Genomic DNA, 15,559 nt, shown 5'->3' on the forward strand with positions numbered 1-15,559 from the left:
ACAGAAGGTGCCATACAAATACAAGCTGTTACTATTATTGAATTCACTAACATCTTCGGGTATTAGCCACGTATCTGATATTTCTGAATCCTGGTTCCTTAGTCACACAAACAACATCAAGTTCAACCGCCTTATTCTCGGTTTTTCTAGCATTAATTTACAGGCACCTTTTATTATTGATCTCTATCTTTTATCAGAAACCAACACCCAATGTGTTATTATGGAATCTAATTCCAACATTGCCAGATCATATACAGTAAAAGATGAGAAGGCCAGTCTGACGCTTGTTCCTGTGTTTAAAGGTCGGGAGCCCTTTTATTTGTCTCGCTTGATACTTAATGGCCGGATGCGATAAGGTGCACTTGCTGTTATCCACAGTGATGGTTGTCAATCTAAAATTAGTCATTGATGAGGGCAGCAGCGTAGCACTAGCGCTGGGTGCGTGCACCGTGGAAACATCCTTATCTCCCGTAGACAATTACCCTTTTTTCCCAGCATAAGCGTGCCCCCCGGGGTGGGTGGGGGGGCAGTCGGTTTAACATGGCTCAATTGCACCGGTACAAGTGCTGACGTGTGAACCACGCGTTGGGAAATTAAACGAGACTCGTCTCTCCTGTAATCTCTGGAGGTATAAATAGAGAGGAGCGAGGTTTGTAGCGAGCGTGTTTCTCTGGATCTAGCTGGGCAGCATGGAATACGCCAAGCAGATAGTCACTTCGGAAACTAAAGGTGTGTGCTGCGCCAAGAAGTTTGTGTCCAGTTGCTTTGAGGGCTACAGCGACTTGGCTTCAGAACCGAAGAAAATCACGGTGCAGTGGAAGGACGAAAGGAAGCGTGGCGGAGAAGATGCCCTGGCGGTTTTGGAGGAAGCCTACACAAGCATCCTGAGAGGGTTAGGGGAGAATCCAGAAAGGCAGGGGCTGCTGAAGACCCCGAGGAGAGCCGCCAAAGCCATGCAGTTCTTCACCAAAGGCTATCAGGACAACATCCCCGGTAACGTTCTGTTTGAATCTATTCGTTGGCTTCTCTTCATTGCGTTTATCTAACCGCAGTTTAGCCAACAAATAATGGTTAACGTTCACTCCAAGGCGTAAGTCATTTAGCGTTTGGAGAGCTGCTTTATCGTAAACTGTGACTTACTTTATATTTATATATATATATATAAACAAAAAACTGCGGATGCTGGAAATCCAAAACAAAAACAGAAACAGAAATACCTGGAAAAACTCAGCAGGTCTGGCAGCATCGGCCCAGGAGAGTACAGTTGACGTTTTGAGTCCTCATGACCCTTCAACAGAACTAAGTAAAAATAGGAGAGGGGTGAAATATAAGCTGGTTTAGGTGGGGGGGGGGGGGGGGGAAGAAGGGGGGGTGGTTGTTGGGACAAGCAAGCAGTGATAGGAGGAGATAACCAAAAGATGTCACAGACAAAAGACAAAGAGGTGTTGAAGGTGGTGATATTATCTAAAAGAATATGCTAATTAAGAGTGGATAGCAGGACAAGCAAGGTATGAATAGCTCTAGTGGGGGTGGGGTGAAATAAGACTAAAAGGGCATAAAAGGTGTAGATAAATGATGGGTGGAATACATTTAAAAATAATGGAAATAGGTGGGAAAAGAAAAATCTCTATAAATTATTGGAAAAAACAAAAAGGAGGGGGAAGAAACGGAAAGGGGGTGGGGATGGAGGAGGGAGTTCAAGATCTAAAATTGTTGAACTCAATATTCAGTCCGGAAGGCTGTAAAGTGCCTAGCCGGAAGATGAGGTGCTGTTCCTCCAGTTTGCGTTGAGCTTCACTGGAAAAATGCAGCAAGCCAAGGATAGACATGTGGGCCGGAGAGCAGGGTGGAGTGTTAAAATGGCAAGTGACAGGGAGGTCTGGGTGATGCTTGCGGACAGACCGAAGGTGTTCTGCAAAGCGGTCACCCAGTTTGCGTTTGGTCTCTCCAATGTAGAGGAAACTGCATTGAGAGCAAAGAATGCAGTAGACTAAGTTGAGGGAAGTGCAAGTGAAATGCTGCTTCACTTGAAAGGAGTGTTTGGGCCCTTGGACGGTGAGGAGAGAGGAAGTGAAGGGGCAGGTGTTGCATATCTTGCGTTCGCATGGGGGGGTGCCGTAGGAGGGGGTTGAGGAGTAGGGGGTGATGGAGGAGTGGACCAGGGTGTCACGGAGGGAACGATCCATACGGAATGCCACCGGGGGGTGAAGGGAAGATGTGTTTGGTGGTGGCATCATGCTGGAGTTGGCGGAAATGGCGGAGGATGATCCTTTGAATGCGGAGGCTGGTGGGGTGATAAGTGAGGACAAGGGGGACCCTATCATGTTTCTGGGAGGGAGGAGAAGGCGTGAGGGCGGATGCGCGGGTGATGGGCCGGACACGGTTGAGGGCCCTGTCAACTACCGTGGGTGGAAAACCTCGGTTAAGGAAGAAGGAGGACATGTCAGAGGAACTGTATTTGAAGGTAGCATCATCAGAACAGATGCAACGGAGGCGAAGGAACTGGGAGAATGGGATGGAGTCCTTACAGGAAGCAGGGTGTGAGGAGCTGTAGTCGAGGTAGCTGTGGGAGTCGGTAGGCTTGTAATGGATATTGGTGGACAGTCTATCACCAGAAATTGAGACAGAGAGGTCAAGGAAGGGAAGGGAAGTGTCAGAGATGGACCATATGAAAATGATGGAGGGGTGGAGATTGGAAGCAAAATTAATAAATTTTTCCAGGTCTTGACGAGAGCATGAAGCAGCACCGAAGTAATCATCGATGTACCGGAGAAAGAGTTGTGGGAGGGGGCCTGAGTAGGACTGGAACAAGGAATGTTCCACACACTCCATAAAGAGACAGGCATAGCTGGGACCCATGCGGGTACCCATAGCCACACCTTTTATTTTGTGACTTACTTTACATTGGTGCGCAAAATAGGTTAACCCTAGTGTCTATTGAGGCTTGAAGTAACCCGCAGCAACTGGTTTGATGCAGATTGAAAGGAGCGAGTTGGTGTCCACTATTTTGCATCTCTGAGGAGTGACAGAGTAAGCTCTCTGGGGTCAGGTAGAAGGATGGTGCCGGTCAGTTTTTTGCCTTAGAAGTTGTCACACATTCATATGACCCAACTGTTGGCTCTGGTCACATCCACTGCCTGGTCGGTGTGCTTTTAGCACGGACAGCCAGGGGCGCTGGAAGAAGAACCAGATGTCCTGTGCCTTCATTTGGTGTCAGTTGTGGCTCAGTGTGAAGCATTCAAAAAGTTGTGGATTGAAGTCCCGTTCCAGAGACCAGAGCACAGAAATCAAGGCCGAGGGAGTGCTGCACTGTTGGAGGCATGATCTTCTTGTTCTTCTGGCTTGTCAATTTACTTGCGGTTGCTACAATGCCAGTTGATCGCCCTTCTCCACCTCCCCCTATCAGTCACCCATTCCTCTTCTAATCCTTATGTTTAAGTCTCTCACCACCACATCCTTCTATCTAGTCTTAGGCCTTCCTTTTCTCCTTCTTCCTGGCAGTCAGCTTGTATTTGGCCTAGTCCCAAGCCCAGCTGAATGGGGAGGGTTAGTGGCAGGAAGGGCATCCGACTGTAAAACCATCCAAATCCAAATGATGGTTGATATGAATGGAAATGGCACTGTTGGAGGTGCAAGCTGTTGTGTTTTATGCCTTAGAGATATGCAGAGATGACACACAAGTTTCTATGGATTGTCATGCCAAGGAGGCATGAAAAAAGAATCTAAAAGAAATTTGTTTCTCTTGTTTTTTTTAAATGGACAATTGCTGGGCTGATAAAACAGCTGCAGCTAGTCACGTGCTGGTAGTTCTGTAAAATTCTGAGAAGTTCCAATGGATCAAAGTGAACACATCAACCTCCTGGAATGTGACTTTTACTGTATGAACATTCCAGCCAAGCCAACACAAAGGACTAAAAGATGAGGTATCTACCTGAGCCAGCACTGGACAAAGACAGAGTTATTTGTGGCTCATCATCTCCAACATTGTGCTAATGGTTCTACAGTTACCTGCTCAAAATGCAATGGGTTTTAACGAACAGGCCTTAAAGCGCATCATTAGCTGAATGGCTCTGCCCGAAACCACACTGTCACATGACCAACACTTGAACTGTTTGAATTGCTTTTATTATACAGCCTTTGAATTCTGTCTTCATTTGCTGTTTAACCTCAGAAGAGATAACAGGACTCCAGGCTATAGCAGTCTGCCTCTGATCTCTGTCTCTCTCTCTCAAAGCCTGGTCTCCAGAAAGAATCCTGTGTTTCGCCTACAAAGTAAACTAATTCCCAGAATACAAGACTGCTTTGTTGCATCTTCACCTGCCTCAGCTTTCAACTGAGCTCCTAGGAAAAAGATCAGGAATTCTGCCAGACAAAGCCAACTGAAAGAACCTTCCTTGGACAGTGACTTACTGGACTCTGGACTCAAGTGAAACAATCATTCTTATTTTGTCTCTGGTCTTTGCCCTGTTCCTCTTTCTTTCCCTTATCCTGTGAATGTACCAGGGTTACGTAGAGACACCCCCTCCCTGTGCTTTGAGTGTGTGTAAAATAAACTAACCCTCCGATTTTACCTTATCTCGAGTTTGCTGTGGGGTTATTAATAGAGGATTGGATCACTCCAAAACAGGGATTGGGGAAAATATGCCACCAGTTATAAAGGGGGAAATCAAAAATTAAAAAACACGTTTCCATTTACAGACGGGTGGTGAGAGGAGAAATCAGGGCTGTTTAACTTAAACCACCTCCTGTCTGTAACAGTGTGCATAAGTTTTATTTACAGTACTTTTAAAATGTCTGCACTTTAATGCTTCCAGCTGCTTGCTTGCTTGCTTTCAGTTTAGTTTCAGTTTCTCTGCAACCACACCCAGGCTTGACTAATAGCACACAGAACAAAGATTCAATAGGCACACATAATCAAACACCAAACAATTGAACTATTAAATATATACCCCTTTTAAATCCAAAAGACCTTATTTTAAACAACAGGCATACTTACATGGAGTCATTTCTTAGAGTTCAGCGTGTCCATTTTCTCTAAGCACAGAAATAGTCTTTGAGATCCGAAAGTTGTTGATAATGGCACTGAGATCTACAAGCTTGAGGTTGTGGTTCTACGTGTTCAGCTCGATGAGACAGGTGATCAACATCGCAGTTGGTCATTGGAAAAGGAAATGTATCCTCATAAACTGTCCTTGAAATATGCTGGCCTGCTTGCTATCAAGCATTTTGTGTTCCACTTTGACTTGTCATCCAACAGATGAGCGTTGGTACTAAGCAACCGCTTGACCTGCTTTGACCCAGATAGAGATGATGTGAGTTTGTTTTTGAGATTTGGCTGTTTGATGTGATCTGATGGTAATCTCCAACTTCAAATCATGGTTTCCTTGTGCACTTGAGTACACTTTTGCTTTACCTTGTTGATTTGCAATTTCTTCTGCTTTCGATCTGACATTCTCATGGGATGATGGTGAAAGCTTAAGAATGGTCAGTGGCACGTGAAAACTACAATCAGTCATCCGTTCAGCTGGTGCCTTTCTGCTCAGAGAGTATGGTATGGATCGATGTGAACGAAGTAGGACAGGAATGAATTGTTCAAACATTTTCCCCTATGGCATAATAGCTCTCAGACTGTCCTCTATCACTCTGTTGTATAATTTGGTACCACCATTTGTTTATGGATTGTGTTTATGGATTGTTTATGGCGGTGAATTTCACAGCTTGTTAGGAACTCCATGAACTGATTGGAAACTGCAGTCCACTATCTGTACTGATGTCTCTGGTAAACCCCATTTTGTAAACAACTTGTCTAGAAGTGGTGGTTATGAAATTCATGGTAGCGATTTCCAGCCATTTGTTATGTAGATCATGAACAACAAGCAAAAACGTTGATTCCTAGAATCTGCTTGCACTTCTGCAAAAATATCTATTGGGAGTTTTTACCATGGTTATGTTGGCTGTAGAGTCGGTTGTAGAGGTGCAGGACATGGTTTAACAGATTTTTCACTGAGATTACAAGCTACTCAGTTTCTTATGAACTCTTCTATGCAGCTAGCCACCAGACGGCTTCATGGGATCGCTTTTTCATCTTAGCAGCATCTGGATGCCCTTCATGGGCAACCTGCAATACACGTTAATAAAAACAGAAAATGCTGGAAAAACTCAGCAGGTCTGACAGCGTCTGTGGAGAGAGAAACAGAGTTAATGTTTTGAGCCTGTATGACTCTTCTTCAGAGCTCTGAGGAAGAGTCATGCAGACTCGAAATGGTAACTCCGTTTTTCTCTCTCCACAGATGCTGTCAAACCTGCTGAGTTTTTCCAGCATTTTCTGTTTTTATTTCAGATTTCCAGCATCCGCAGTATTTTGCTTTTATGCAATACATGTTGCTGCAGCACTTTTAGGATAACTGCTCGAGTTCCATGTGCGATACAGTTGTCATCAAACAATGTGAGCTCATTATGTGCAATGTAGTACAGGATCAGTTCTTTCTCTATTTCACGAGGCCATTCAGTTTTTAGGTGCTCGCTTACTTTCTGCAGTACACTGTCTTATCGCTAATTCTGCCTTCAATTTCTCTCACGTAACAAGATTTGCAGTCGCGTGCAAAATCACCTCGATCACATAGTCTTCAATGTAGCAAGTCACTTTGCTGTTGCTAACACTGTCTGTGACATTAGTATGGTTAAGCATATCAACTACTCAATTGCTTGAACCTGTGAGATACTCTCCCTCAAAGTTTGTCAAAAGCTGTTTGCAGTGCGATTGTCCACTCCCATTGTGCATCTTTGTGCAGTAGCTTCTGAAGAAGCTCTGAAATCTCTGTGTAGTTATTTGTGATAAAACTTGGTAGTACCAAGGAATGATGACCAACTCTTTCATGTTTGGCAGGGTCAGAGGCACATAAGCGGCTTTGGCATTGTTGTGTGTAGGATATGGAATCAACGTTGTTGCTTGTTGTTCATGATCCAGCTGCAGCCACTTTGTACCCTGGAAAATCAATCTTGGATGCTGCAAATGTGGATTTGTCCTTGTTGAGCATCAAATTGTGTTGTGCGAGTCAAGTGAGCACTGCTGATAACTGTTAGTCGTGTTCTGCTTTGTCCATTCCATGGACAATGACATCATCAAGTAGGTTGGCAAGACTGAAGAAATGGACTTTTGGAATGCGCAAAATATTGAACTTAGTCAAGAGGACATTCTGCGGTGCTGAAACACACCTTTGTTAGTGACAGAAATCTGTAAAACATCAGCTCTGCTCCAACTTGATTACGTTCCTTGATGAATTAACAGAGAGGGTGGATGAGGGCAGTATGGTTAATGTTGTGTAATGGATTTTTGAAAGGTGTTTGATAAAGTACCACATAATGGACTTGTTAGCAAAATTGAAGCTCATGGGACTAAAGAGGCAGTTGCTGCGTGTGTGAAAAATGACTGAAAGCAGAGAGTAGTGGTGAACTGTTACTTTTCATACTACAGGAAAAGGTGCAGCGGTCTTTCCCAGTGTTGCCCTTTTTCATATATATTAGTGACCCGGACTTGGGTACACAGGGCATAATTTCAAAGTTGCAGATGATACAAAACTTGGAAATGTAATAAACAGTGAGGAGGATAGTAACAGATTTCAGGAGCACATAGACTGGTGAAATAGGCAGATGCATTGCAGATGAAATTTAATACAGAGAAGAGTGAAGTGATTCATTTTGGTAGCAAGAATGAGGAGAGACGATATAAATTAAGTTGTAAAATTTTAAAGGGGCAGTCGGCACAGGGAGACCTTGGATGTACATACAGAACTGTTTGAAGTTGACAGGACAGGTTGAGGGCTGTTAAAATGTGACATGGGATCCTTGGCTTTATAAATAGAAGCAGAATACAAAAGCCAAGAAACTAAACCTTTATGAAACACTGGTTAGACCCCAGCTGAAATATTGTGTCCAGTTCTGGCCACTGCACTTTAGGAAGACTGTCAAGACCTTAGAGAGTGCAGAGGCGATGTATGGGTACGGACACTTGATGATTTGATTATCTAAATGAGTTTATTGAGTTCAATTAATATGCACAAATTGCTACTTAACAAACAGCAGTAGTCAATCAGCAGCCTCTGCTTCTTGCTTCCCAGAGTCACTAAGGCTCCATGTTTTTCTGGATCTTCTCTCGTCTTGTCCCAAGCCTCATCTTCAAAATTCACCAACGATGTTCAAAATCTTCCCTCTTTTATCCTCTTGAGGAGCCAATACTGCACCATTCCCAGCGGGTAATCTAATTGGCTCATATTGACCTCCTCATTAGTCCAAAGCTCATCAACAGTTCAGCCTCTAAACCTCGTTTTTCACCTTAGCAACAGCCTCAGGGCTTGCATTTTGACCCAGGTCCCCCGGTTTTTGCTTACATTGTAATAAACTTTCATAACAAGGTTCAAAACAAAGTATTGCATGAAGTCATGTCAAAAAGCCTAATTCACTATATCTTGAGAGCTTATTTCATTATGTAATAAATAAAGTAAGGTAAGAAAGCACTATTCAGAAGGTAATGCTTTCTGAAAGCTTATTTTGCTACACCCTACAGGTTTCCATTGCATGGGGAGATACCTTGGTGCTCTTCTTCTTAGAGCATATAAAGTTAAAGAGAGATTAAATAGAGATGCTCAAAATGTGAAGGGTTTTTATAGAGTAAATATAGAGAAACTGTTTCCAGTAGAGGGGTCAGTTACTGGAGGACACAGATTTATGGTAATTGGCAGAAGTGTGTCGTTATGATCTGTAATTCCTGAAAGGGTGGCAGAAGTAGATTATATAATTACTTCCAAAAATGAATTGGACAAATATTTGGAGTGGAAACATTTGCAGGGGTAAGGGGAAAGAGCAGGAGAGTGGGGCAAAGAGCCAGCACAGGCAAGGACATTATGTATAGAGTACAAAAGCAAGAAAATTATATTAAACCTGTATAACACACTGGTTCAGCCTCAAAAGGAGCATTGCATCCAATTCTGCGCACCACACTTCAGGAAGGATGTAAAGGCAGAAAGCAGAAAAGATTCATGAGAATGGTTCCAGAGGTGAAGAATTTCAGATGTGCATAAGGATTATAGAAGGTGGAACTGTTCTCCTTGGAGAAGAGAAGACCGAGAGGAGGTTTGAGAGAGTTATTCAAAATCATGATGGTTCTGGGCAGAGTAGAGAGGGAGAAGCTATTCCCATTAGTGGAAGGATCAAGAACCAGAGGGCAAGGATTTGAGGTAATTGACAAAAGAGGCAATGGCGACATGAGGAAAAACCTTTTCATGCAGCGAGTGGTTAGGAGTTGGAATGCACTAGCTGAAGGTGGGTGGAGGCAACTCAGGCTTTCAATAGGAAATGGGTTCATTATCTGAAAACGAAAAGTTTTCATGACTATGGGGAAAAAGTATGGGACAGGCACTCGTTAATTGCTTCATCAGAGGGCCAGCACAGACCGGGGGAGATTTTATGGAGCCTGCAAGAGTGGGAAACTTAATTAGGCGGATGTGAAATCTTGATCTCGCAAAGGTGTGTAGGTTTGCAGAGCAGAGATAAAGTCAACGGTTTGCTTGTGACATGTTGAGCCTCACGCTGGTCTGTGGCAGGTTCATATTTATCATACAATGGCATGCTATGAATACTTACTAGCGTAAAGCTTTTTAAAATTATATTCTACCTTTAAGATAAAGTCAGTGGCTCACAAGAATCTCATGACATCCAGTTCACATTTGTTTAAAGGCTGTATGCACCATTGGCTTTGTGCAGTTGTGTGTGAGTTCAGTGGTTTTCCTTGTTTAACGGCGCAAGGGAAGGTCGGGGGGGGGGGTGGTGGCAAGAGAGTGGCAGCTTGCATGGAGGCTTGGGAATAGCAAGGCTGAGTAAGTGTGTGAAATGGGGTTGGGGTCATGGAGGAGTAAAGTGGGAGGGGCCCTAGGTGTGGTGGTGGGGTTGCGGAGAGAGTGGTGATGGGGGCACTCAATCAAGGTAAGAAAATGAGGGGCCTAAAGGACAGTTCTGGACTGTTCAAATGTGTCTCCATCTCAGGATGATGGCTGGCAGAGCCCTGACAGGGTTTTGAGTTCACCACCTTCTTCAGTTCTCTGCCCAAAGGCAGGTCCAACCCCTGTCACCTCCACCACAGGTAGGGCAAGGAGTCAGGCCCTGGGTCCACCTCAGCCAGAACAGGGATCAAATTCTGTGCTGTTGGCACCAATCTGATTCACACTAGTTGTCCAGTCAACAGAGCCAACCGTTACCGCTGCTAATTGCCGCTTTCCTGCCATGGAATTGCACATGTCTCCCGTGCATGGTGCCAGCATTTTAAATTTTATTTGTATTCGTATAGGAAACGGGGGAAAAGCAAGAGAGTGGAAGTGGCGCACAAGTTGTCCAAGTCTCTGAAGCATGTAGGAGCACGGGGATCACTGCTGTCTGGTAAACCATGTCTTGGGTTTGAGACCCTGGTCCTCAAATATTCATTTCCTGAGTTGATCCAAAGGCTGAGCTGGCACACTGGAGCAATGATGCATTTTGTTCTTTATGTCTACCTTCATTGAGGGGAGGCTCCCAAGAAGTGAAAAATGGTTCCCTTTTTTCAGGATCTCGCCATTGATCTTAATTGAGAGGGCGAGGTGTTGTGGTATGGGAGATGGGTAGAAGAGGACATTAGTTTTCCAGGTTTTTAGTTCAGTTCTAATATTACGATTGCTTATTCTAGATGCTTCACAAGTTTTAATTTATGTACCATATCTATCATTGCTTAAGAGTTGATGCAGAACTTTGGCCACAGTGACTATTTGATAAACCTCTAGAAAATGCACTCCTCTCTAACCCTGCCTTACCTGTTTTCTCAGTTGCTATCTCAGTTATTGAAATTCTTTGTACTTCATGTTTGGCCTATTTACAGACTAACCTGGTCTATTTCTTTAAGAAAAGCATAGGTTGGATGTTTCGCTTGTGTTGTAATGACCAGAATTGAATGCATGTGCAAGGTGCAGCCTGACACATTGCACCTTCGGCAAACTGGCTGCAGACCTAAACTCTATTGATTTTGCAAAGCTTTCTCTTTGCTTTATTAATTGCCCCTCTATCACTAGCTGGCCAGGTTGTTCTTGGGTATCTGAAAGAAGAAAGGCAGAAGGGTAAGGAGAGAGTGAAGGGGTAGGGGGGGATGGATGTGGGAAAGCAAGAGATACATCCTTAGACCATCTACAGTTTGTAAATGAGAAGACATAGTGGATGAGAGGTAAGTGAAATGTGAGAAAGCAGTTTGGGTATGATCATACCATCATTTTCAATGCTTTCAGCATCACTGCTGGCCACAACCTCAATCAGCCACTTCAATGATGGTGAGCACCATCTCCTCTGTGAAGATGAGGATGCAAGCACTTTTTTTTATTCATACATGGGATGTGGGTGTCGTTGGCTGGGCCAGCATTTATTGCCCTTGAACTGAGTGGTTTGCTAGGTCATTTCAGTGGGAATTTAAGAGTCAACCACATTGGAGTTACATGTAGCTGAGACCAGGTGAGGATGGCAGATTTCCTTCCCTAAAGAGCATTAGTGAACCAGATGGGTTTTTATGACAATCGGCAGTGGTTTCATGGTCACAATTAGACTTTTAATTCCACCATCTGCCATGGCGGGATTCAAACCCAGGTCCACAGAGCACTACCCTTGGTCCCTGGCTTACCAGTCCAGTGACAATACCACTATCCCACTGCCTCCCCCATGCCTATCCTCTCCTGGTTAGCTGCTGCTGCCTCCAATTGCGCACCACCTTGTGCTACAAAAGAGAGGGAAGCCTGTCAGTGAGTGTAGTGCAATCTGTTTGGGTGATGTGCCTCATATGGTTCAATAACTAGCAATGTGTACAAGCTGTGAGATGTGGGGTGTGAGACTTGGAGCAATGTGAAATGTATAAGAGTGCAGTGAAATATGGGTCGTGGTTTATAGAGTTTGTCAGTAGGTGAACAAGGGCAGTGATGAATGGAGTAGTGTGTGAGGCTCATCATTCATTTGTAAGGCTATAGCTTTTGAAGGTACATTCACTGACCTTGGTCAGTCAGATGAGGACATTGAACTTCTTGTGGCACTGCATCCAGGCCCTGCTTCCCTTGCCTTTGCAGTGATTGTCTGGAGGGTCTTCAGGTCCCCTATGGATAGAGGACCTCTCTTCTCCTATCCACTCCTGCATCAAGACCTCTTAGTGCTTTGATGGAGAAACATTCTGCCCATGTTGTGACATTATTCAGAGTTCTCTTTGTAGGAGGAGATGGTGGCTTAGTGGTAATATCACTGGACTAGTAATCCAGAGGCCCAGACTAATGCTCTGGGAACATGGCAGTTGGTGGAATTTAATTTCAGTTGATAAATCAGGAATATAAAGCTAGTCTCAGTTATGTTGACCATTACAACTATCATCAAGGAATAACCTATTTGATTCACTAATATCCTTTAGGGAAGGATATCTGCCATCCTTTCCTGGTCTAGCCACCATGTGGTCTAGACTCCAGACCCACAGCAATGTGGTTGATTCTTAACTGTCCTCTGAAATGGCCGAGCAAGCCACTCCGTTCAAGGGCAATTAGGAATGGGCAACAAATGCTGGCCTTGCCAGCGACACCCACATCCTTTTGGGGAAAAACCTCTTTTCTGGTCACTTCCAGCACCTGCTACAGCTATAATGCACCCCCTTTAAGAGGTGTAGGTTTGCTTTAAGGGCTGCTAGCCTATCATGAACAATGACCCCCTACTGAGGAATGGAGCTGCTGAACAATGCTACAGGACACAATCATGGTACACACATACGTGCATACAAAATAGGAGCAGAAGTAGGCCATTCGGTCCCTCAAGCCTGCTCTGCCATTCAATAAGATCATGGCCGATCTGTTTATGTTTCGAATTCCATGTTCCCATCTACTCCCGATAACCTTTGATTCCCTTGCCTAACAAGAATCTATCTACCTCCACCTTAAAAATATTCAATGACTCATATTCAACGTTAGATTTAGCCCATGAGAATTGTCATTTTGCACCCAGACTTGTGGGGTAAAAGTAATACATGGAGCAATTTCATGTCATATTCGTAAAGCAAGCAGTCATAGATAAGAGCATGTTTACAATTATCATTAGATAATAGCATGAAACTTATGGTCAATGGTCTTACTGCAGTCCTTAATGCATGTGTATCAAATGCCCCTCTATGCTATTTAATGGAGGCATTAATTCATTTATTTTAAACAAGCTAATGCTTCTGTTTAAATAAATGTGAATATTTTGTAGACCTCCAGTATTGAAATGCTGAAATATAACATGTATTTTTTTGACTTTCTGCTCCCAGTAAGGAGCTTTTCCTGCCTGAAACACATGTTGGGAATTTAGGCACTCAGGGAAACCAAGCCTGAAACAAGCCTGATTTTCCAGCATTTGTCCCTGGTGGGCGAAGCTCCTCATCAGAAGCACAAAAGCTGAAAACTAGCCATAAATCCAGTCGTCATTTTTTTTAGACCTCCATAAATTTTTTATCTCCATAGTGACTATTGAAACTAATGGCAGCTTGTCTCTCATGAATGATTAGTCTCATTGCATCACATGAGGAAGAGTGTCCGATCACTGATTAGCAAACTAGGGAAGTACTTTTGTGACTAAGGCATGAGAACATTGACTAAAGGAAAATCCATCTGTTTAAAGCACTGCTTAGCCTAAGTTTCATCCCCAACAGTGATGTGACGTTAATACCAGGAATGGAGGAGGAGGGCTGTTAAGGAGACCTGACTCCAGCAGCATTTAAGATACTATTACTAAATTAACATGTGGGAGGCTGCATCCATAGCAGCCCATTCACTCCTCATCTCAATAGATTGTTGTTTTGTCTCGAGCTTGTATTAATTTACAATCTGCACAGACTACCTGTCCAAAATGTAGACACTTGACAGTTCACTGAAATAACAATGGTTTTAAAATGTCAGCGACTCTCAGGCAGGGTTCATACCACAACGAATGCCGGAAGCTAATCTTCTCATTTTTATTCAATTGTATTAGGTATTGATTTCATGAATTTGTCACTCTACACAATAGCTTCAATTAATTTTCTTTTAAGGGATAACTGGGGCTAAGTCATTTTTAATGGAAATGCTAAATACATAAAACTTGCTTTACTCATTTGACCCCTAGCAGAAAGCTATCTACCTACAATAACTGAATGTTGACACTTGTTTGCAATTTATGAAGGTTTAATATTAAAGAAAACAATCAAATGCAAGTGCCTCGTGTCACTGTTTCATCTTACGGTAGATAAACTGAATACAGGCTCAACAGATGATTTCAGCAGCTTATGTTTGACGACAATACCTTTAAGCTTGAGCAGATTCCTAACTTGGTGATTAATACACGAATCTATTTAAAGTGATACTTTGTCTTTCTGTATCAGCTATTACAATACAAATAGGCAATTAAATCTACTACATAAAAGATGGGCTATAGGATTTTTACATCACAACACCAATTATCAGTCAAATTGTGGCAAATAATGACACCGTAAACCAGACAGGTAGATTTTTCAGGCAGCAGATGTGGTTCTACCATCATGGAAGGGCCAAAAGATTGAGGTGGGGGCTTATCCCATTCGCCTGATCCTTGCTCCTCGATTCATGCTTTACATTGGCCTAAATTCTCTCTCGCAAAAGTATAGGGCCTTAAATAAAGCGTCATTTCTTATACAAATGAAGAGGATTTTACCTTGTGAAGTGAATTTAAAAGCACCTAGTTGAAAATTGGTGGGAGCAGGCTGGGGTGGGGGTGGGAGGGATATTTTGCCCCTTAAAAGTCCATCTGAAAATCCTGGAAATTGGAAAAACCCAGACCTGACACAGCCAGGTAGTTGTCTTGGTGTCCTGCTGGAATAATGTGGAATCCATAAGGAGATTCATGGTTACAGAATTTTACTGCACAGAGGCAGGACATGTGGCACACCTTGGCTGTGCCGGTTCTGAAAGCACAACCAATTAGTCCCATTTCCCTGCTCTCTCCCTATAACCTTGTAAATTTTTCTTCATCAAGTACTTATCTAGTTCCCTGAGAAGAACTGGCAAGTACAACTTAATATATTGCTCGATCAAACCAGCCCAAAAGTAAGGCACCAAATAAACAGGTTTAATAGTTCAAATTAAATAAATACAGAATTTAAATAAAAACTTAGTATCAGTAAAGGCAATCATGAAGCTACCAGAATATCATAAAAACCCATCTGGTTCACCAATATCCTTTATGGAAGTAAATCACTCACCCTTACCTGGCCTAGCCTATATGAGACTCCAGACCAAAGCCATGCGGCTGAATCTTAACTTCCCTCTGAAATGGACTGGCAAACCATTTAGTTGTATTCAAGAAGGCAGCTCATCACCGCCTTCTCAAGGGCATTTAGGGATGGGCAAAAAATCCTTGCCTTGCTGGTCAATTTTAACCTTACCTGTTTAGCCACGCAGGTAGGCTATTAAAATTAAAGGTTGCTCAAACCATTTCTTCCCTTTCTGTCTCGGCTTTTCTCACGTTATTTTTTAAACTT

The 15,559-nt window shown here is 43.3% G+C and overlaps 1 protein-coding gene across 1 annotated transcript in view; it reads left to right on the forward strand.

Moving 5' to 3' along the window:
• Nucleotides 1-527: 527 nt before the first annotated feature.
• Nucleotides 528-15,559, forward strand: part of gch2 (GTP cyclohydrolase 2) — an 80,256-nt gene continuing 65,224 nt past the window's right edge. Inside the window, exon 1 of the mRNA XM_078557170.1 lies at nucleotides 528-993. Within this exon, the coding sequence (XP_078413296.1) occupies nucleotides 690-993 (304 nt within the window). The 5' untranslated portion in view covers nucleotides 528-689. The remainder of the gene's footprint in view (nucleotides 994-15,559) is intronic.

Source organism: Cetorhinus maximus, chromosome 14, assembly GCF_964194155.1.
Source record: "Cetorhinus maximus chromosome 14, sCetMax3.hap1.1, whole genome shotgun sequence".
NCBI lineage: Eukaryota > Metazoa > Chordata > Chondrichthyes > Lamniformes > Cetorhinidae > Cetorhinus > Cetorhinus maximus.